General features: G+C 46.7%; 1 protein-coding gene across 4 annotated transcripts in view; it reads left to right on the plus strand.

Annotated features, from left to right (window-relative positions):
* The first annotated feature begins 4,445 nt into the window (after window positions 1–4,445).
* DNMT1 (DNA methyltransferase 1) overlaps window positions 4,446–20,685 on the plus strand; it is a 46,709-nt gene continuing 30,469 nt past the window's right edge. Inside the window, exons 1-6 of one of the 4 annotated variants that reach the window (XM_086699137.1) lie at window positions 4,446–4,639; window positions 13,878–13,914; window positions 14,888–14,995; window positions 15,189–15,408; window positions 16,050–16,125; window positions 17,638–17,713. In XM_086699137.1, the coding sequence (XP_086555263.1) occupies window positions 4,461–4,639; window positions 13,878–13,914; window positions 14,888–14,995; window positions 15,189–15,408; window positions 16,050–16,125; window positions 17,638–17,713 (696 nt within the window). In that variant the 5' untranslated portion in view covers window positions 4,446–4,460. Of the gene's footprint in view, window positions 4,640–4,845; window positions 5,204–5,594; window positions 5,614–13,877; window positions 13,915–14,885; window positions 14,996–15,188; window positions 15,409–16,049; window positions 16,126–17,637; window positions 17,714–20,685 lie in introns of those variants that run through there. The other 3 variants (XM_086699138.1, XM_086699139.1, XM_086699140.1) reach the window with 3 other exon arrangements.

Here is a 20,685-nt window from a genome sequence, read left to right on the forward strand (position 1 = left end):
AGACCCTTTGGATTCATGGTCCTGATGCTTACGGAGTCTATGATCTTGGATAAGCAGCCTCTGAGCCGGACTCCTTTCTGACAAGTCTCCCAGGCCATGGGAAATGGGGTCCTGGGGCACCTGGGTGGCTCAGTCGGTTGAGCGTCTGAATTTGGCTCAGGTCATGATCTCACAGTTCATGAGTTTGAGCCCCACATTGGGCTCTCTCTGTGCTGAGAGCAGAGAGCCTGCTTGGGATCTTCTGTCTCCCTCTCTCTCTCTACCCCTTCCCTGCCCTCACAGTCTCTCTCTCTCTCTCTCTCTCTTAAAAATAAACATTAAAAAAAAAGAGAAAGAAAGAAAGAAAGAAAGAAAGAAAGAAAGAAAGAAAGAAAGAAAGAAAGAAAGAAAGAAAGAAAAGGGGTCCTGATCCTTCCCTTTACGGTTAAGAATTAAAATAATTCTCTAGGGGCACCTTGGTGGCTCAGTCCGTTAAGAGTCCGATGTTGGCTCAGACCATGATCTCATGGCTGCATCGGGCGGGCTCCCTTCTGTCCGAGCAAAGCCCACTTCGGATCCTCTGTCCCCCTCTCTCTCTGCCCCTCCCCTGCTCGTTTTCTCTCTCTCTCTCTCTCAAAATAATAATAAATAAACTTTAAAAGAAAAAAAAATTTCTCTAAAGAGCATAGTATAGTGTATAAGTGTTGATTAACTATTAAACTGATAGCTATGAATTTTAGTCTTATTAATATTTCAGTCTTCCTGAATCCTGCCATGTGTGGGTAACCCATAGCAACCAGAGTCTGAGGTCCACGTCTGGCCAGGCTGACCCCTTCCGACCAGCTGTTGGGGGAATCTAGTTTACATGTAACTAGTAAACCTAGTTTATGTGTATGTTTACAAATCAATTCACTTGTAAATTCTGTAACATAAAAAAGTGAAAATGTACCATTATTTGTACCATAGTTTGTAACTCTGTTCTGGTGCTTTTTCCTTTGCTGTGGCAGATACATTTTTTTTTTTTTTTAACTCAGCCCTATATTATTAATGGTTTATTTTTATTGTGGCAAGAAACACATAGCATTGACCATCTTAAGTTTTTTTTTTTAATGTTTTTATTTATTTTTGAGACAGAGGCAGAGCATGAGCAGGGTAGGGACAGAGAGAGAGGGAGGGAGACACAGACTCTGAAGCAGGCTCCAGGCTCTGAGCTGTCAGCTCAGAGCATGACGCGGGGCTTGAACTCACGGACTGTGAGACCGTGACCTGAGCTGAAGTCGGACGCCCAACCGACTGAGCCACCCAGGCGATCCTTAAGTACTTTTTTTAATGTTTATTTATTTTTGAGAGAGAGAGAGAGAGAGAGACAGAGCATGAGTGGGGGAGGGGCAGAGAGAGAGAGAGAGAGAGAGAGAGAGAGGGAGGAGAGAGAGAGAGGGAGGGAGACAAAGAATCCAAAGCAGGCTCTGGGCTCTGAGCTGTCAGCACAGAGCTGGTTGCAGGGCTCGAACCCCCAAACCATGAGATCATGACCTGAGCTGAAGTTGGATGCTCAGCCACCTAAGCCACCCAGGTGCCCCCTTCCAAAATATTTTTTAAGTGTATGATAGTGTTAACTACATGCACACAGTTGTGCTGCAGATCTCTGGAACTTTCTCATCTTGTTTAAAAGAGATTCTGTTCCCACTGAACTACTTCCCTTTTCCTCCTCACCAGTCCTTGGTAACACCACTGTTTTTTTCTTTGTTTAGTTTTGATGTCTTTTTTTTTTTTTTTTTTACTTTATATACATATTTTAAGTAATCTCCCCACCCAGTGTGGGGCTCGAACCCACAACCCCAAGATCAAGAGTCCTCCACTCTACTGAGTCAGCCAGGCACCCCTTGTTCTTTTTCTTTCTGAGCGTTTGACGACTTCAGATACTTCAAATAAGTGGAATCATGCAACATTGGTCTTTTCATGACTGGCTTCCTTCACTTGTCCTGATGATCTCAAGGTTTGTGCAGGTTGTCACAAAGGGCAGGGTTTCCTTTTTTTAAAGGCTGAATAATCCATTGTATGTAGATACCAAATTTTCTTCACCCCTACATCTTTCTGGGGCATTTGGGTTACTTCCACCTTTTGCCTCCTCTGAATAAGGCTGCAGTGAAGGTGAGTGTGCAAATATCTCTTCAAGATCGTGCTTTCAATTCCTTTGAATATATACTCAGAAGTGGGATTGCTGGATCATATGGTAATCCTATTTTTTTTAAATGTTTGTTTATTTTGAGAGAGAGAGAGAGAGAGCACAAGCAGGAAAGGAGCAGAGAGAGAGGGAGATAGAGAATCTGAAACAGGTTCTGCCCCTGCAGCCCAGAGCCCAACGTGGGGCTCAAACTCATGAACTGGGAGATCACGACCTAAGCCGAAATCAAGAGTCGGATGCTTAACTGATTGAACCACCCAGGCACTTCCTCATAATTCTATTTTTAATCTTTTGTGGAACCTCCATTCTTTTCTTTCGTGGCTGTAGTATTTTTACATCCCCACCAATAGCACACATGGGTCCTAATTTCTACATTCTTGCCAGCATTTATTTGTTTTTGTTGTTGTTGTTGTTGTTGCTGTTGTGTGTGTGTGTGTGTGTGTGTGTGTGTGTGTGTATACATATATATATATAATTTTTATAGTGGTCATTCTAATGGGAATGAGGTGACTTCTCAGTGTGGTTTTGATTTACATTTCCTGGATTAGTGAAGTTGGGTGTCTTTTCACAAAGTCTGTTGGCCATTTGTGTATTTTTAGGTAATGGTTTATTCAAATCTTTTGCCCATTTAAAAAAAAAATGTCTATTTTGAGAGAGAGGCAGAGAGAGAATCCCAAGCAGGCTCCATGCTGTCGGTACAGTCCCTGACGCAGGACTCCATCCTGTGAACCCTGAGATCATGACCTGACCTGAAATTAAGAGTTGGATGCTCAACAAACTGAGCCACCCAGGCACCCCTTGTCCGTTAAAAAATTTTTTTTCTTAGTGTTTTTATTTTATTTTTGAGAGAGAGAGAGCGTGAGCGGTGAAGGGGCAGAGAGAGGGGGAGACACAGAATCTGAAGCAGGCTCTAGGCTCTGAGCTGTGGGCAAACAGTCTGATACAGGGCTCGAACTCACATGACCTGAGCTGAGTGAGATCATGACCTGAGCTGAAGTCGGATGCTTAACTAAGCCAGGTGCCCCTCCCTTGCCCATTAAAAATTTTTTTTTCAATTTAATTTAATTTTTTTTTTTTTTTTAATTTTTGAGAGCATGGGAGAGGGGCAGAGAGAGAGGGAGACAGAGGATCCAAAGCAGTCTCCGAGCTGTCAGTGCAGAGTGCAATGCTGGGCTCTAACCCAAGGACTGTAAGATCAAGACCTCAGCTGAAGTTGGATGCCTAATGTTTTTCATTAGAGAGAGAGGTAGAGAGGGATGGGGAGAGAGAGAGAGAGAGGGAGAGGGAGGGAGGGAGGGTCTTAGGCAGACTCCACACTCGGCACAGAACCCACGACCCTGGGATCATGACCTGAGCTGAAATCCAGAGTTGGACGGACGTTCAACCGAGCCACGCAGGTGCCCCTCTTTTGCCCATTTCGAAAATCAGTTTGTCTTTTTTTGTTGTTGAGTTGTAGCTCTTTATTCCGGATATTAACACCTGATCAGATACATGGTCTGCAAATATTTTTTTCCCATTCTGTAGGTTGCCTGTTCACTTTGTTGACTCCCTTATTGTGCATAAATGAAATCTGATGCAGTCCCATCTATTTTAGCTTTTGTTGCCTGTGCTTTGGTGACCTAATAAATCATTGCTAACTCCAATGTTGTGAAGCTGTCCTCCCTCCCCTTTTGTTCCTCCCCTCCCCCCTGCTTCTAAGAGTTCTATGGTTTTAAATCTGCATTTAGATCTTTAATCCATTTTGAGTTAATTTTTAAATGGTGTAAGGTAAGGATCCAACTTTACTTGTTTGCATATTGATACCCAATTTTCCCAACACCATTTGTTGAAGAGACTATCTCAAGTTCTGGTGCTTTTTTTAAACACACAGGCTGTGGAAGTGGCCTGAGCCGCCCCACGCCGGGAGATCCTACATAGTTTGTGCATTCTCAAGATTTTCTGCGATTAGCACCTTTTTAAAGATGAGGAAATGGAGACTTGTCCAAGGTCGTTATAGTGAGCATATAGATGGAATTGAGTTCAAGTCCTCAGTTACAATCCCAAGAGCCCACATGCTGGAACCCCGACGCTCCCCGTTTTATCCCCAGCATGCTAGGAAGAATGAATGAATGAACCTCTCAAGCAAGGCTCCCAGCAAACAGCGGAGTTTGGACGAGCCCACTGCTCCATATGGGGGTGTGCGCCGGTCTCGCGCATGCGCGGCCCCTGTGCACGACCCGCTCCGCTCCATCTGCCGGCACATGGTATGGCCTCTATCCCTATGGTATGTCCCGCCTTCCCCCACGCCCGGGCCGAGATGGTACGCCCCGCCTCTGCTCGCCGCCCCTCCCCGTTGGTTTCCGCGCGAAAAGCCAGGGCTGCCTCTGCCGCCGCGGTCTCTGCTGCAGTTTCCAAGATGCCTGCCCGCACCGCCCCGGCCCGGGTGCCCACGCTGGCTTCCCGGGCCATCTCGCTGCCCGATGATGTCCGTAGGCGGTAGGTGCTGTGGGGGGGTCCGTGAACTCGGATCGGGGGTGAGGGGGAAGTGGCACGGCGTTGGGGGTGGGGGGGGGTTGCTTCCCCTGTAGGTAGCCCTTGGCTGCCGCTGACAGACGGGCGCGCATGCGCGGGACGGCTCGGCGGCGGTTGGCGCGGGCAGGGTGGCACTTCCGGTCGCGCGCACCCCTGGCCGTTTGGCGCCAAAATGGGCCGAGGCCCTTCACAGTTCCCTGGTGACTAGTAACTTGGGGGTCCTTCCTGATTTCAAAGTAGAGCGAGCTTTGGGTTCTCCTCGGGGATCGCCAGCCCAGAGGAGCCACGGGCCTGGCTCCTGCCGCCGGCCGGCTCGCGCAGGAAGTGGGCAGCCCGCGGCCTCAGGACACCCCTCGGCCCGGGCACTTCGGCCTCCACTTCCGGTGCCCGGCCCGCTTGGGGGGTCGAGCTGGTCCGGTCCCCGGGGGGCGTTTCGGGGGGCCCCCCTTGGCACCCGGCGCAGCGCATCCCGATGGCGGCCTCCAGAGACAGACGTCGCCGCTCGGGGCCCGGGCGCGGCCGGCTCAGGTTTGCGAGCCCCGTCTTTCTTGGGGGGCTTCCTCCATCTCGGCCTGCCGGGGAAGTCACGTTCTGGAAGGAACCCCCACCGCGCAGCGCAGAAGCGGGGCTCGGGCAGCGTGAAGGCTGTAAGAGCCTTTCCAGTAAATCTGTGCCTGGGAGCGGGCATCAAGGAAGCCTTGCTAGGCTTCTGTGCACGGGGGTTGGGGGGGGTCAGAACGCTGGGCTCCCCTTTGTGAAAGGGCTCCAATTTCACTCCTGAAAACTTGCACCCCTTGGAACACGAGTCCCGGGAACCTCGCCCAGGCCTGAACACTTCAGCCGGATTTGTGAGCCTGGTTGAGCCTTTGCCCAATTTCCCTGTGCCGGTTTCCTATGGTCGTGCCAGGCCAGTCGGATGGGGGCTTTTGGAGTTGGAGGTGTGTATGTGTGTGTGTATGTGGGGGCGGTGTTTGGGACTCCCTACCAGGTATTTAAGGTTCAGGCCACTTCTTAAGCACAAGAGGGGGTGTGTCTTGCCCAAGAAGCCTTACCTGTAGTCTCCAGGGATATGACTTAGAGTGTAAACAGAATTGTGGAAGTCCCTGGCTTCATGATGTTGGACCCAACCTAGAGGCGTTTGGGCCCGATCTTCTTTACTCTGATGGTGAGACCTCCCGTCTCCACTGGCTTGTTTGACCTGGGGCGAGTGTCATGAACAAGCTATCGGTGCGGACTAGATTGACATGGGCTCAAAATGGATAGTGGATGAAATGAGAATATGCCGAGACATAAAGGCCCACCTGTTAGCATTGTTATTGGCTAAGCCAACTTTTTTTTTTCAGTTGTGCCAGTCAATTGTATACAAAACTTGACATATTCTCATTTAATCCTCAAGAGTTTTTTAGAGTGGGTGCTGCAGGAGTTCATCAAGAGGAAGCAAGGATTCCTGCTGATGTCTGCTTTTTGCCAAAACCATTCCTTTCAACTAGGGTCTTTGAACAGGCCACTGGCTTGGGGGTTGTCTTGGGCCAGTGCAAGTACTTGGCTGAATTTGAATGCTCTTAGGTGAGTTTTACAATCCACCATTCACCCTAGGTTCCATATTACTTTGAACTAGAATTGCTTACTGTAGGTGTGGTTTGGTGTTTCTGCCTTAGACCACGTGGTGGACGTTGAAATGGTCTCATGTGACTCTCAACAGCTTTTCTTACATTTTGAATTTCAGTGTACAAAATCCACACATAAACATGGCATTCAACACTCCCTTAAAAGACCTGTAAATAGAGGTACAACTTTATCTATGAGAATTAGAAGTATGATTTATAACATAGGAGGTCTCTAAGTCCAGTAGAATACTCTAAGAACAAAGTTAGGCCTGGTCCTCCTGCATTTGTCACTTCTACTTGTGTGTATATATATATATATATATATATATATATATATATATATATCAGCTTCTTTTTTTTAGAGGGTGAGCATGGGAGGGGCAGAGAGAATTTTAAGCAGGCTCCACTCTCAGAACGCGGGGCTCGATCTCACAACCCTGAGATCGTGAACTGAGCCAAAATCAAGAGCCTGATGCTTAACTGATTGAGCCACCCGGGTGCCCCATGTCAGCTGCTTTTTTTAAACACGCAGTTCCATTAGATATGTATCAGAAAGAATTTTCAATGTCTGGGTTTTTAAGTCTTTAACTTCTTTTTTGAAGTATACTATGCCCCGAGTCTAAAAATGTTGCCTTTTTAGGACAAGCCACGTTCTTCTACTTACTTTTCTTACTCTGTTGAAACCACCATTTGCACAGGAAAAGCGAGAATTCTTTCACTGGTCTTCCTGTTGCCACTCAAGGCTTTTCTAGCAGCGGAAACTGTGATCCTCTTAAAAAAGTTGGATCTGATGGTTTCCTTGCCCCACACACTGCCTGGTGCACTGGTCCTGAAGTTCAGAATCCCTGTCCACTTGCGTCACTCATCCTGTGTTCATCTCACAAGCCATACAGACCTCCTTTTAGGTTCTCAGGGCCTGAGACCTTGCAGAGCAGCTGGTGTGAGGCTGAGCTCTAGCTACTCCTTCCCTAGGCTGGCTACTGTCCATTCATCCTTAAGACCGTCCTCAGAAAGACCATCCCTTTTCCCCATAATAGGAAGGGTGTTGAATTCTGTCTGTGCACCCGCATGCTGCCTTTCCAAACCTGGAGCTGATGGTGATTCGTTTGCCTTGTTCACTGTATCTGCAGCTTGTGTAGACTCTGAAAGGCATGCATGCCAGACTTTCCCCTTTTATGAAGCCTGGATTCACACATTGATTATAGCAACCCCCTTTGCACAACTCTGATTAGCTTTTGTAATTGTGACAGCTTTTTTAACTGCTGGCCATTCTGTGATTAGATTAAGCTGTTTTTCAGGTTTTAAAAAATGTTATTTATTTATTTGTTTGTTTTTAATGTTTTTTGAGAGCACAAGCGGGGGAAGGACCGAGAGAGAGGGGGACAGAGAGATCCGAAGTGAGTTCTGTGTCGATAGCAGCAAGCCCGATATCAGGCTCGAACTCACAAACCACGAGAGCATGAGCTGAGCCGAAGTCGAATGCTCAACTGACTGAGCCACCCAGGCGCCCTTCAACTTCTTAGCTCTAGTTCCATGGCTCCCACTAAGTGGGTATTGAATGGACTTACCTTTTTTTTTTTTATGTTTATTTATTTTTGAGAGAGCGTGTGCGCAGAGGGGCAGACGGAGGGAGAATCCGAAGCAGGCTCCAGGCTCCGAGCTGTCGACACAAGCCTGATGCAGGGCTCAAACCCACGAACTGTGAGATCATGACCTGAGCTGAAGTCAGGCACTCAACCGACTGAGCCACCCAGATGCCCTGGGACTTCTCTTTTCTAGTTCTCCTCTGCAGGAGTATTCTAGAGGTGCAGACTGCTGGGGTTCAAATCCTTCCTACCATAGCTGTAGGCCTAAGTTGGTTAACCTCTTGGTGCTCTATCTGTAAAATGGTGTGGCGCTACCCGCTGCCCCTGGGCGTTATGAAGACTCGCCTGGCTGATAGGTGTAAATGTGGCGGGGTAGCACCTGCAAGAAGACCCGTGCTGCTTATCACAAGGTCACCTGTGTGTGTCATTTCCATCAGGGGAGCATAATTTAGTGCAGCAACATGCACATCTGATACTGAGGCAGATGCTCGTGTAGTGGTGAGTGCCGTTCAGAGATGATGTAAATTCCTGCTAATCATTCCAACCTTCATCTTGGCTTGGCTGCTTATAGAATTGCCTGGTGGTCTGGACTTGTTCCTTCTGCCACCTTAGCTTTTGTGCCAGGTATCCAGTCCTACTCTTTTTTTTTTTTTTAAGTGTGTTTATTTGGAGGGGGGGGGGCAGAGGCAGACAGAGAGGAAGAGCAAGAATCCCAAGCAGGCTCCGTGCCAGTAGCACGGAGCCTGATGCGGGGCTTGGTCTCCTGAACCGTGAGATCATGACCTGAGCCGAAATCAAGAGTCGGACTCTTAACCCACTGAGTCACCCAGGCACCCCCAGTTCTACCCTTGATCAGGCATTCTTTTATTAAGGATTGAGGTGGTGATCTATCCTTTTTCATCTCTCAGTATCTTGCTTTTTAATCCTTTCTATCCTTGGCTTTTGTGATGCTGTTTACTACCAGGGATGCTCTTTCTTCATCAATCCCCCCGCCAACCCCCTTAATCATTTTTCTTTCATTCTTGGACCCTTATCTCTTCTAGTCCTAGGACTTTTTTGTTGTTGTTGTTGTTACTTATTTATTTGTTTAAATGATTTTATTTTTTAACATTTATTATCGAGAGACAGAGACACACAGAGCGTGAGCAGAGGAGGGGTAGAGAGAGGGGGAGACACAGAATCTGAAACAGGCTCCAGGCTCTGAGCTGTCAGCACAGAGCTCGACGCGGGGCTCGAACTCAAACCACGAGATGATGACCTGAGCGGAAGTTGGTCACCCAACCAACTGCGCCACCCAGGCACCCCTTAATTTGTTTTTTAATGTTTATTTACTTTTGAGAGGGAGAGAGAGACAGCGTGCGAAAAGGGGAGGGGCAGAGAAAGAGGGAGACACAGAATCTGAAGCAGGTTCCAGGCTCTGAGCTGTCAGCACAGAGCCTGATGCGGGGCTCGAACCCACAAACCTTGAGATCATGACCTGAGCCGAAGTTGGCTGTTTAACCGACTGAGCCACCCAGGCTCCCCTAGTCCTAGGACTTCTGTGTAGCAGTTGGGCCTGTCAGCAGGACAGGACTACCTCCAGTTTTGATATCTCTCTCAGGAGAGCCACTTTTAATCTCTAGCTGCTGAATAGCCATCTAGAGAGCTGCTATTCATTGAACCATCACTCCTCAAACTCCTGGCCTTTTTACTTTTTCCCTACCAAAATGTCCTGAATTTCTGATACAGTATTCGTTTTCAGTTGCAGCCATAACCAGTTATCTCAGTGGCTTAAATAACCCATACATCTGTTTTAACAGTTCTATAGGTCTGAAATCTGGTTTGGGTCTCCCTGGATGCAAAAGTGTCCACAGGCTGCATTCCTTTCTTGCAGGCTCTAGGGGAGAATCTGTTGCTTCCTCTTTCAAGTTGGCAGAATTCAGTTCCTTGCGGTTGTAAGACTGAGGTCGTTCTTCTCTTGCTGGCTCTAACCATGCCCAGCTTCTGGAGGTGATGTATCCTTTGGCTCATGGCCCACTTCCTCCCATATTTAAAGCTGGTTCTCCTGTCACATCTCTCTCTGAACCTTCTGTAGTCACATCTTTCGAAATGCAGCTGGGATTTTTTTCTGCTTTTAAGGATTTAAGTGATTAGTTTGGGCCCACCTGGCTAATCCAGGATAATCTGCCCATCTCAAAGGCTCTAACCTTAATCACATCTGCAGAGTCCCTTTTGCCAGGTAAGGCAACATATTAATAGGTTCTGGGGGATTAGGGCATGGACATCTCTCTTGGGAGGGGTCGCTATCCCGCCTCCTACAGATACTGTCTCAGATGGCCCTACCCCAACTGCCACGTAGACAGTTACAAAACTCCGTTAATTCTGCCTCTTGTAACTTCTCTAGCGTGCTCTCCATTCCTGCTGCTAAATCCTGTTTCAGACCAGCATTTCTAGTTTCAGGGTGTTAGGGAGTGATTTAACATCTTGTAATCTCTTCCTGTCTAATCTACATCATGTATTTTTGCCAGATTAATTTTCTTAAAACATGGCTCTGATGTCTTGGGTTCCTCCTCCCCCCATGGTTCCTTCAGTGGTGTAACTATGGAAGAAAATCAGTTTTTTAGCCTGGTGTTGCCTACCTCCCTCAGACTGGCACTAGCCTGACTTGTGTGGGTTTCTTAGGTGTACCCTGAGCCAGCTCCCTGTTTGGGCAGGTCTCCCTGCTCCGTTCCCACTGAGCCCTCTCCACTCCCCTGGGCCAGTCCTTCCTGATGGTGTTCTTAGACCTTTGCTCTTCAGAAGCCCTCAGAACTGTATTTGCTTTATTCCTTCAGTTGTTGATATACGTTTTTAAAATGTATTTATTTATTTACGAGTGTGCTTGTGCAAGCAGGGGAAGGACAGAGAGAGAGGGAGAGAGAAAGTCTCAAGCAGGTTCCACTCTGTCAGTGTGGAGCCCGACGTGGGGCTCGATCTCCTGAACCGTGAGATCACAACCTGAACCAAAGTCAATAGCTGGACGCTTAGCTGACTGAGCCACCCAGGGACCTGGATATGTTTTTATTTCCCTTCTAAGATTACTGCATGAGGGAAGCAACTAGAAATGAATCATGGGATCTTGGGCTGGAAGGGACCTAAAGTTTTATCTCATAACATGGCTGCCGTTCTGAGTATTCTACCTGGTCCTTCACGTCTTTCTGATCCTCCTGGCCCTGAATGTAAAGCAGATGTGTGGTGGCGTCATCGGTTTTGCCGGGGAAGGGATGGACTCTCGGGTGAAAGCCTGGGTGTCAGGGGAGGTGTGCTGACCAGCTTCCTCCTTGCCCCACTCTGGCTCCTCAGTGCCTGCCCTGGGCTCTTAACCGTCCTCTCTGGGGCCAGACAGGTTAAATCCAGTCTTCTCAGGGCATGACATTTTTGGTATTCTGAAGATTTTTTGGTTTTTCTCTGTCAAGCTAGACAATCCCAGTTCATAGGAGAGGTCAACAGCATTTAGACCCACAGATCTGTCTCGTGCCCAGATGTAGGGGTTGTCAGCATTGGTGAAGAGGGTACTTTGATGGGCTTCACAGGCAGCTGAGCATTGTTCTTAATGCCTGACTTGAGGATTAAGGGGCTGTGTGTTGCCACAGTTTTGTGAGTGGGATGACTGGGAAGTCCAATGTTCCATTCCTGTAGCGGGATGTGTACCTCTGGCTGTGCATACAGAGTTGTGTAGCTATTCTCATCTGGCTCTCCCAGAACCTGGGTTACTTTGAAAGTGGAATGACTTGGGAATGCAAACTGGTACAGCCACTCTGGAAAACAGTGTGGAGGTTCCTCAAAAAATTAAAAATTTTTAAGATCTACCCTATGACCCAGCAATAGCACTGTAGGAATTTACCCAAGGGATACAGGAGTGCTGATGCATAGGGGCACTTGTACCCTAATGTTTATAGCAGCACTTTCAACAATAGCCAAATGATGGAAAGAGCCTGAATGTCTATCAACTGATGAATGGATAAAGAAATTGTGGTTTATATGCATAATGGAATACTACTTGGCAATCAGAAAGAATGAATTATAGCCTTTTGTAGCAACATGGATGGAACTGGAGAGTGTTATGCTAAGTGAAATAAGTCATACAGAGAAAGACAGATACCATACGTTTTCACTCTTATGTGGATCCTGAGAAACCTAACAGAAGACCATGGGGGAGGGGAAGGAAAAAAAAAAGTTAGAGGGGCGCCTGGGTGGCTCAGTCGGTTAAGCAGCCGACTTTGGCTCAGGTCATGATCTCGCGGTCTGTGAGTTCGAGCCCCTCATCGGGCTCTGTGCTGACAGCTCAGAGCCTGGAGTCTGTTTCAGATTCTGTGTCTCCCTCTCTCTGACCCTCCCCCATTCATGCTCTGTCTCAAAAATAAATAAATGTTTAAAAAAAAAAAGAGAGGGAGAGAGCCAAACCATAAGAGACTCTTAAAAACGGAGAATAAACTGAGGGTTGATGGGGGGTGAGAGGGAGGGAAGGGTGGGTGATGGGCATTGAGGAGGGCACCTGTTGGGATGAGCACTGGGTGTTGTATGGAAACCAATTTGACAATAAATTTCATATTAAAAAAAAAAAGAAAGTAGAATGACTTGGCCTGGAAGGGGTTACATGCAAGGAGTGTGTGTGTGTGTGTGTGTGTGTGTGTGTGTGTGTGTGTATAATATATATAGTATATACTGTCACCATATCTGCAGTCAGTCTTGTCTATACTATAGAAAGACCTTTCCTGACCCACCCAGGTCAGGAGTTCCCTGCCCGGCAGTCCCTGCATCCAGTTACCCAACTCACTGCCTGGAATAGGGCTTGGCATAACAGGGACCCATAGATGTGTTGGGGATCAAAGCTAGAGGTGGGGTCCACATGCACTTGGAGCAGCCCCTGTATGACCTTAGTCCAGCAAAGCCTGTTGCTTGCATTCCTGGTTTTGCTGCTCACACTTGCCCTTGGAAAAACCAGCCTGGGGGAGCCCTGTTCTTGCCCTTTCAGCTGGTGATAGATAACGGGTTATGCCATCTGTACAGGTGCTGAGTGGGAGGGTTCAGAGATGATGAAGGCCTGGTCCCTGCACAGGGTACTTCTTCTCCAGTGACAGATGCTAACCAAGCTGGTTAGGCCTGTTCTCCTCCCATGTCTACAGCTGGCACCCGGGCTAGGAACCACAGCTTGTTTCTTCCTCTCTCTTTCCTTGGTGTCTTCTGCGCTTGCTCCTTTCCTCTTCTCTCCTGCCACTGCCCCCCCCACCCCCCAAAAAAAAGGCAAGACGCTAATCCTCAATAATCAAATCAGGTTGTGCTTTTCCAGCCAAACTCCTGACCAGTGTGCACTCCTAAGAGATTAGGTGCAGACACTCGAAACGGAGAGATCTTTGGTGAGGTGCCGGCCAGTCTTCTCACTCCCATCTGTTGCCCCTGAGTGTGGGCGCCCCTGCTGCCCCAGATGCCTTTACTTCCCCAATGCTTACGTTCCTCATTAGAATGCTGCCTACCCCCCCTCCCCACATCCCCCCAGCCTTTGGGAATGTTAGCTGGCTGTTCCCCACAGCATCTTGTGGCCTTGGTCTACTCACTCCAACGCTGGCCACCCTGTGGTGTGCCCTTCCTCGGGGTCTTGCCAGAAGAACTGGGGGAGACCACCTGTAAGTGAGTGAACAGGAGGACCCCAACTGTGCGGGCTGCTTCCACTGTCCCAGTTCCTTTGGAAATAGCACCTGTTCTCTCAAACTCCTCTAGCCCCTCACCTTCAGAAAAAGTGAAGAAGAAAAACTGAAAAACTAAAGAGGGGGACCTCCTTCAGGTTGCATGTGCCTTCTTAATGACTTTGTAGGCATTCTAGCAGGACTTGAGGACCTCAGGAGGAGGAGAAAACCACCACATATATATATATTTTCTAACACTCATATACATCCAGTTTATTTCCAAAGTTCTTTAAAACTGTGGTATTAATTCTTAAAGTAAACAAAGTTGCCTAACAGCCTTTCTTTCTCCCCTGTTTTCTTCCCACAGGCTCAAAGATTTGGAAAGAGATAGCCTTACAGAAAAGGTAATCCCCATCTTAAATTTTATTACCAAATGTGATTATTTGACAGACACTTTGTGCCTCAAGCATTTTTTTTTCACGTACGTTTGTTTTTGAGAGAGAGAGAGAGAAAGAGAGAGCGCGTGCACGCAAGAGCACCCAAGTGGGAGAGGGACGGACAGACAGAGACAGAGAATCCAAAACGGGCTCCAGGCTCTGAGCTGTCAGCACAGAGCTTGATGTGGGGCTTGAACTCCTGAACCAGGAGATCATGACCTGAGCCAAAGTCAGACACTCAACTGAATGAGCCACCCAGGTGCCCCTGTGGCTCAATAAAAGTTCAAGTTGGAGTTGGCTTATCCCCAGTTTCAAGGATAACCTAAATATTCTTTTTCTTAAAAATTTCTTTTAACGTTTATTTATTTTTGAGACAGAGAGAGACAGAGCATGAATGGGGGAGGGTCAGAGAGAGAGGGAGACACAGAATCCGAAACAGGCTCCAGGCTCTGAGCTGTCAGCACAGAGCCCGATGCGGGGCTTGAGCTCATGAACCGCGAGATCATGACCTGAGCTGAAGTCGGACGCTTCACCGACTGAGCCACCCAGGCGCCCCTAGATATTATTCTTAATGTGGTGCTAATTTGGTTCATTTTTGGTAACTCATTGACAAGTTTCTCAGTCTAGGTTCCACACCATGAGTTCTGAATTGTAACTTACCCTGGTCTTATTCCTCAAAAGCGCACTTTTTCCTAAAACACTGTTCTAGGTCTCTGTCCCACATCTAGCCTTTCGTTTTTCACCACTCTGGAGATACATTTGTTAAGATCACATTGTACCATCACAAACGTGTCTTGTGAATATTCAGTTTTTTAAGGCTGAATCAGCATTGCCTGCCATTCGGTTATTTTGTGATCAGGCAGCTTAATTATCTGTATATTAGTCCATTAGTTAGTAACTCGGGAGTTTGAGGACATCTAAACCTATATTCTTCCCTTAGGAATGTGTGAAGGAGAAATTGAATCTCTTGCATGAATTTCTGCAAACAGAAATAAAGAATCAGTTATGTGACTTGGAAACCAAATTACATAAAGAAGAATTATCAGAGGTAAGTCACTTCTTGACATCCTGGCGTCTAGGAAACATCCCCTCCCGTGTTAACTCCTGTGTGACCAGGGAGGCAGAATCCTCCCCAGCTCTCCCTGTTACCCAGTAGTTACAAAGGAAATGCGTGTTTCCTTATTCTCTTATTGCCACGTGTTTGCATTCACTGCTACTTAAATTATCCTTTCCTGCTGTAGGAGGGCTACCTGGCTAAAGTCAAATCCCTTTTAAATAAAGATTTATCCTTGGAGAATGGAGCTCATGCTCTCAGTCGGGAAGTGAATGGATGTCTAGAAAACGGGAGCCAGACAAGTGGTGAGGACCGCAGAGTGGCAATGGCAGAGGAAAACAGATCCCCCAAGCCTGTTTCCAAACTTTACACACCCAGAAGAAGCAAATCGGACGGAGAGACAAAGTGTAAGACCCCTTGACTCCTTCCATCTTGGTGGAGACTGGCTGTCCCCTTACCCGGTACCAGACTTGGAGCCATAGGTCCCCTGGGGCGGTACTTCCTCGTTTGTTTCTTGTCTATACTTCCTAACTAGCTTAGATGTATATGCTGTACTTCTTCAGATTTTTTTCTGTAGCCAAATATCGAGCATTAGATCCCAAAACAGCTACACTTATGCTGTATAAGGTCACAGGAGTTATTAATACTTATTGTTTCTAAGTTCTATGCCTATTGAAGCTAAATGTATAGACTCCTTCCCAATTTGTAGTCAGAGTAACTCTTCTGGAATTTTTAAAACTCAAAGAGCATGGGACTTGAGTGCAGGTTGGGTTCTTGGCCACTTTATCTTTTGATGATCTGAGAGTTTGTTTCCTTGTCTGGTTCAGAGTTTGGCCCCTCCAATAAGAGCTCCAGTAACATGGCTCAGCAAACTGGCAGGTGCTAATTGCTACCTTTATCAAGACTGTTCCTGGTTAGAACAAGAGAAGGGTACTTAATCTTCAGAACCTGATTCTCTGTGCTATCTTGGTAATGCCAAAGAACTGCACCTTTTCTGTGAACTTTTTTATTCATAGTGGCTTTTTTTGTTTCTTTTTTCTTTAAACAGCTGAAGTTTCATCTAGCCCCAGGATTACAAGGCAAACTACCAGGCAGACCACCATCCTATCTCATTTCTCAAGGGGGTCAGTATATAATGAATCGACCACCACCTTTTCTTGGGGCCAACTGTTTCTGGTAAAACAGGAATGGAATTAGGGTATAATGTAGCAATTTTTTTTTTTTTTTTAAGTTTTATTTAGAGACCGTGGGGGAGGGGCAGAGTGAGAGAAGGAGAGCGAGAATCCTGAGCAGGCTCCATGCTGTCTGCAGAGCCTGATGTGAGGCTCGATGAGATTAGGACCCGAACCAAAATCGAGAGTTGGACGCTTAGCTGATTGAGCCACCCAGGTGCCCCTAATTTAGCAATTCTGACTTCCACATTGCATAGGTTTTCATCTTGCAGTTTTTTTTATTAAATATTCACGAAGAGCATTTCTCAAGACCTCCTGTCTACTTACTCTTATAGGAACCTTCAAATATACACAAAACTAGCCAGGACAGTAAAATGAACACCAAGTACCTGTCCCCCAGTGGCCATAGTTATCAGCTGGCCATCTTTTCGTCTGTACCCCTGTGAACTCTCCCCCAACTGGATTGCTTTGAAACCCATCTCAGATATGTCCTTTGAATTTTTTTTTAATGTTTATTGATTTTTGAGAGAGAGAGAGACAGAGCACGAGTGGGGGAGGTGCAGAGAGAGAGAGGAAGAGAGACAGAATCCGAAGTAGGCCTCAGGCTCTGAGCTGTCAGCACAGAGCCCAATGTGGGGCTTGAACTCATGAACTGTGAGATCATGACTTGGGCCGAAGTCAGACGCTTAACTGAATGAGCCACCCAGGCACCCCCTCAGATGTCATTTTGAAACCCATCTCAGAAATGTAGATTTCTAGATGATAAAATATTTTTTTAACCTTTTATTCATATTTTTCTAGAATTACTAATGTGTAGCAAACATGTTTTATCTTTTTAAAAAGACTAACTCTAATATTTTCATACTTTATAAAGCATAACAATTCCTTACTATCAAGTATGTAACCAGTGTTTGTATTTTCCCATGTGTGGCAAATTGTGTTTACTTGATTTGTTTTGAAGCCCTTCAAATTATAGATTCCTTTTTTCTTGCCATTTATTTGAAGAAATTAGTTCACTTGTCCAATAGAGTTTCTAGGTCTCGCTGACTGCATCCTTTGGTGGTTAATGTCTTCCTTGTCTTGTTTCTCGTAAACTGGTAGTTAGGTTTAGAAGTTGGATCAGATTCCAGCTCTATCATTTTCTGAGACTTCTTCACAGATGGTGCCGTCTTTCCATCAGAGGCATGTGATGTCTCTTCTGTGATGCCAGCGGCTGTTGATCGATGTCTAGCTCCATGATTTCTTAGGTTTGCAAAGTGGTGCGCTTCTAACCCGTCACTCAAGAGTTAAAGCCTCTTTCGATATCCTGGCAGTGAGGGCATTTCCTTGGAGGGAAGAAGGCACCCATGCCCTGAGTCTGTCTTAAAGAGGCCGCCTTTGGTAGGGAGGAATACAAGTCCTCTCGTGCCTGGTGGAGGTCTGGGGTCTGGCGAAGCTAACGGTCGGCTTTCCTGTTTGTGTCAGCCCTGCCAAACGGAAACCTGAGGAAGAGCGTGAAAAAGCGAAATCGGATGATCATGTTGAGGAAGAAAAAGACCAGGTAGGGCTGACATTATCAAGTTTCTTCACTCTGCCTTCTTTTGGTATTTTGCTGGTAGCCCTGACTTTACACTTGACCTATCTAAATGGACTTGAAGTGACCAAGAAGGTGTTAGGACCTTCTGTCCCTGGACCCGGGTAGTATGAAGTATGTCACAGTTAGGCCTGAGGGCTCCACAGGCCCCTGCTACTCACAAGGCAGCCCCATAACTTCAGAGTCTGTTACTTCCTATGTCTGCTTTCTTACTTCTCTAGCTGACAAGATTGGCCATCAACTGTGACATTTTATTCTTTGGGCTTATTTATTTTGAGAGAGATGGAGAGGAGAAAGTGAATCCCAAGCAGGCTGCATGCTGTCCACGCAGAGCCTGATGCGGGCTCGAACCCAGGAACCGTGAGATCATGACCTGAGCTGAAACCAAGAGTCAGATGCTCAACCGACTGAGCAACCCAGGCGCCCCTGTTTATTTTTTAAAGCTTTTTTAAAAAAAATGTATTTTTTTTTAAAGTTTTCTTTATTTTGAGAGAGAGAGAGAGAGAGCAGGGGAGGGGCATAGAGAGAATCCCAAGCAGGCTCTGCTCTGCCAGAACAGCCTGACACGGGGCTCGAGCTCAGAAACCACAAGACCATTACCCTAGCTAAAATCAAGAGTCGGACACCCAACCAACTGAGCCACTCAGGTGCTACTTATTTTCCTTAAGTTTATTTATTTTTGAGAGAGACAGAAAGTGTGAGCCGGGTAGGAGCAGAGAGAAAGAGAGAGAATCCTAAGCAGGATATGCGCTGCCTGCTGCGGAGCCTGACTTGGGGCTTGAATCCATGAACCATGAGATCATGACTTGAGCTGAAACCAAGAGTTGGATGCTTAACCAAGTGAGCCACCTAGGTGCCCCAAATGTTTATTTTTGAGAGAGAGAGAGAAAGAGTGAAGGAGGGCAGAGAGTGAGGGGGGAGAGGGAATCCCAAGCAGGCTCTGCACTGTCAGTGTAGAGCCCGATGCAGAGGTTGAACTCACAATCCATGAGATCATGACCTGGAGCCAAGCTCAAGAGTCGGATGCTTAACCAACTGAGTCATCCAGGTGCCCCCCGAAACTTTAATTCATTAATTAATTAATTTTGAGAGACTGAGAGCAGGGAGGGGGTAGAGAGCAGGAGAGAGCGAGAATCCCAAGCAGGCTCTGTGTTATCAGCGCAGAGCCCAATGTGGGGCTCTATCTGACAAACTGTGAGATCATGACCTGAGCCAAAATCCAGAGTCGGGCGCTTAACTGACCGAGCCACCCAGGCACCTCCAGCTGTGACATGTTTAAAGCATTTGCTTCTGCCATCCGTAGCTCCTTTTCCACATCTAACTTGTCTAACAGCAGAGCATTAGAGTTGCTGTATGTAGTGTAATAATGCTACTTAGACCTCATAGGTTAGAAAAACAGTGGCTTACTGAAGGTCTGTGATACAGAAGATGTTAGTCTGTGATGGTACTTTCCCTTGTGACTTGAGGCCCAAACCTAGATAATACCAGATGGTCGCACATCAATTTTCTTTTTGATTTTGCTGCAGGATTAGCTATGTACGTTGAAGGGAAGTCTATAGGTTTATGTGTGGGTAGTAAATGCCTTACTGCTACTGATAGAGCAGCCGTGGCATTATTGACTTTTGGGGCTAGATAATCCTTTGCTGTGGAGGCGGTGGGGTGGTCCTGTGGTTTATCGCATGTAGCAGCATCCCGACCTCTACTCACTAGATACCAGTAGTAATCCCCCTCTCCCCTCTCAGTTGTCACCACCAAAAACCATCGTCAGACACTTCCAAATTGGGGGGAGGGGTAAAATTACTCTGGCTGAGAAGCACTGGGCTAAGGGGTGTCAAGTGTCACCGGGCTACCACTCTCCTTGAGGTAGGCTTGACAACCTGTTGTAAGACCCATGGATTCTGTTTTTAGAAACCACATGTTACTGTCCATGACCTTTATTCTGATGTCTGTAGTTAAGTTTAGGTTACCTGCTTTTAAGTGGGAAACTGAGGCACAGAGGGAACCACATGTTCAGATCAGTGGCCACGTCTCTTGTCTCTTAGGAGAAAGCATTACAGACAAAACAGGCTTGCTCTTGTAATATCAATAGCTCTCTTCCACATGCACCTGTTTTAGAGTGGTTTCTTGCACCCTAACCTTTTAGAAGGCTTGTGTAGCCTTTTCATCTGGCTTTTCAAGAAACCTACCATTTCACTGGCAGTTTGTGTGAGGCCTGGGAGGCTTTGTTTATGCAGGCTTGTAAAAACATTGTCACAATATGCTAGATAAGACTTGGTGTATCCAGCCAGCAGTGTCAGATAGTTTTGTCACATAAGTCCTCATACAGGGATCATCTTCTTTAGTCCATTTAAAGTTACGAGAACTTACTATGTTTTAAAAATGGGTATTACATGCATTTAGTAAAACTTCTAAATAGTATAAAAGGATGTTTGGTGCATAGATCTCCCTTCCTCCTGACCTTCCAGAGCGGGGAAGAGGCAAGGATTTATCAGTTTCCTCTATGTTGTCTGAGAGAGAGCGAGAAAGAGACTTAGTATGAAATCTACCATTAGAGTTCTCTAGAGAAACAAGATGTATGTGTAAGATTAATTTTAAACTTGGCTCCTGCGGTTAAGGCTGGCAAGACTAAAGCATGCAGGACAGGCCAACAGGCTGGAGACTCAGGGAAGAGCTGGTGTAGATCCAGTCTGAAGGCAGCCTGGAGGCAGAGTTTTCCATCTGCACCTACATATACCACAGATTTTTGTGTATGTGTTGCCTATAATAGAATACAACAAGGTTCTGTATACTTCCCTAAGTTTCTCCAATGGTAACATCTAGAACTGTAATACCTCAGCAAAACCAGGAAAGTGACCTCGCTGTACAATCTAGACTTTATTCAGATTTTACCAGTTTTCGCATGTGTGTATATGCACTCACGTGTATGGAGTCTTGTAACC

Source organism: Puma concolor, chromosome A2, assembly GCF_028749965.1.
Source record: "Puma concolor isolate L17-30 chromosome A2, mPumCon1.1.hap2, whole genome shotgun sequence".
NCBI classification, from domain to species: Eukaryota; Metazoa; Chordata; class Mammalia; order Carnivora; family Felidae; genus Puma; species Puma concolor.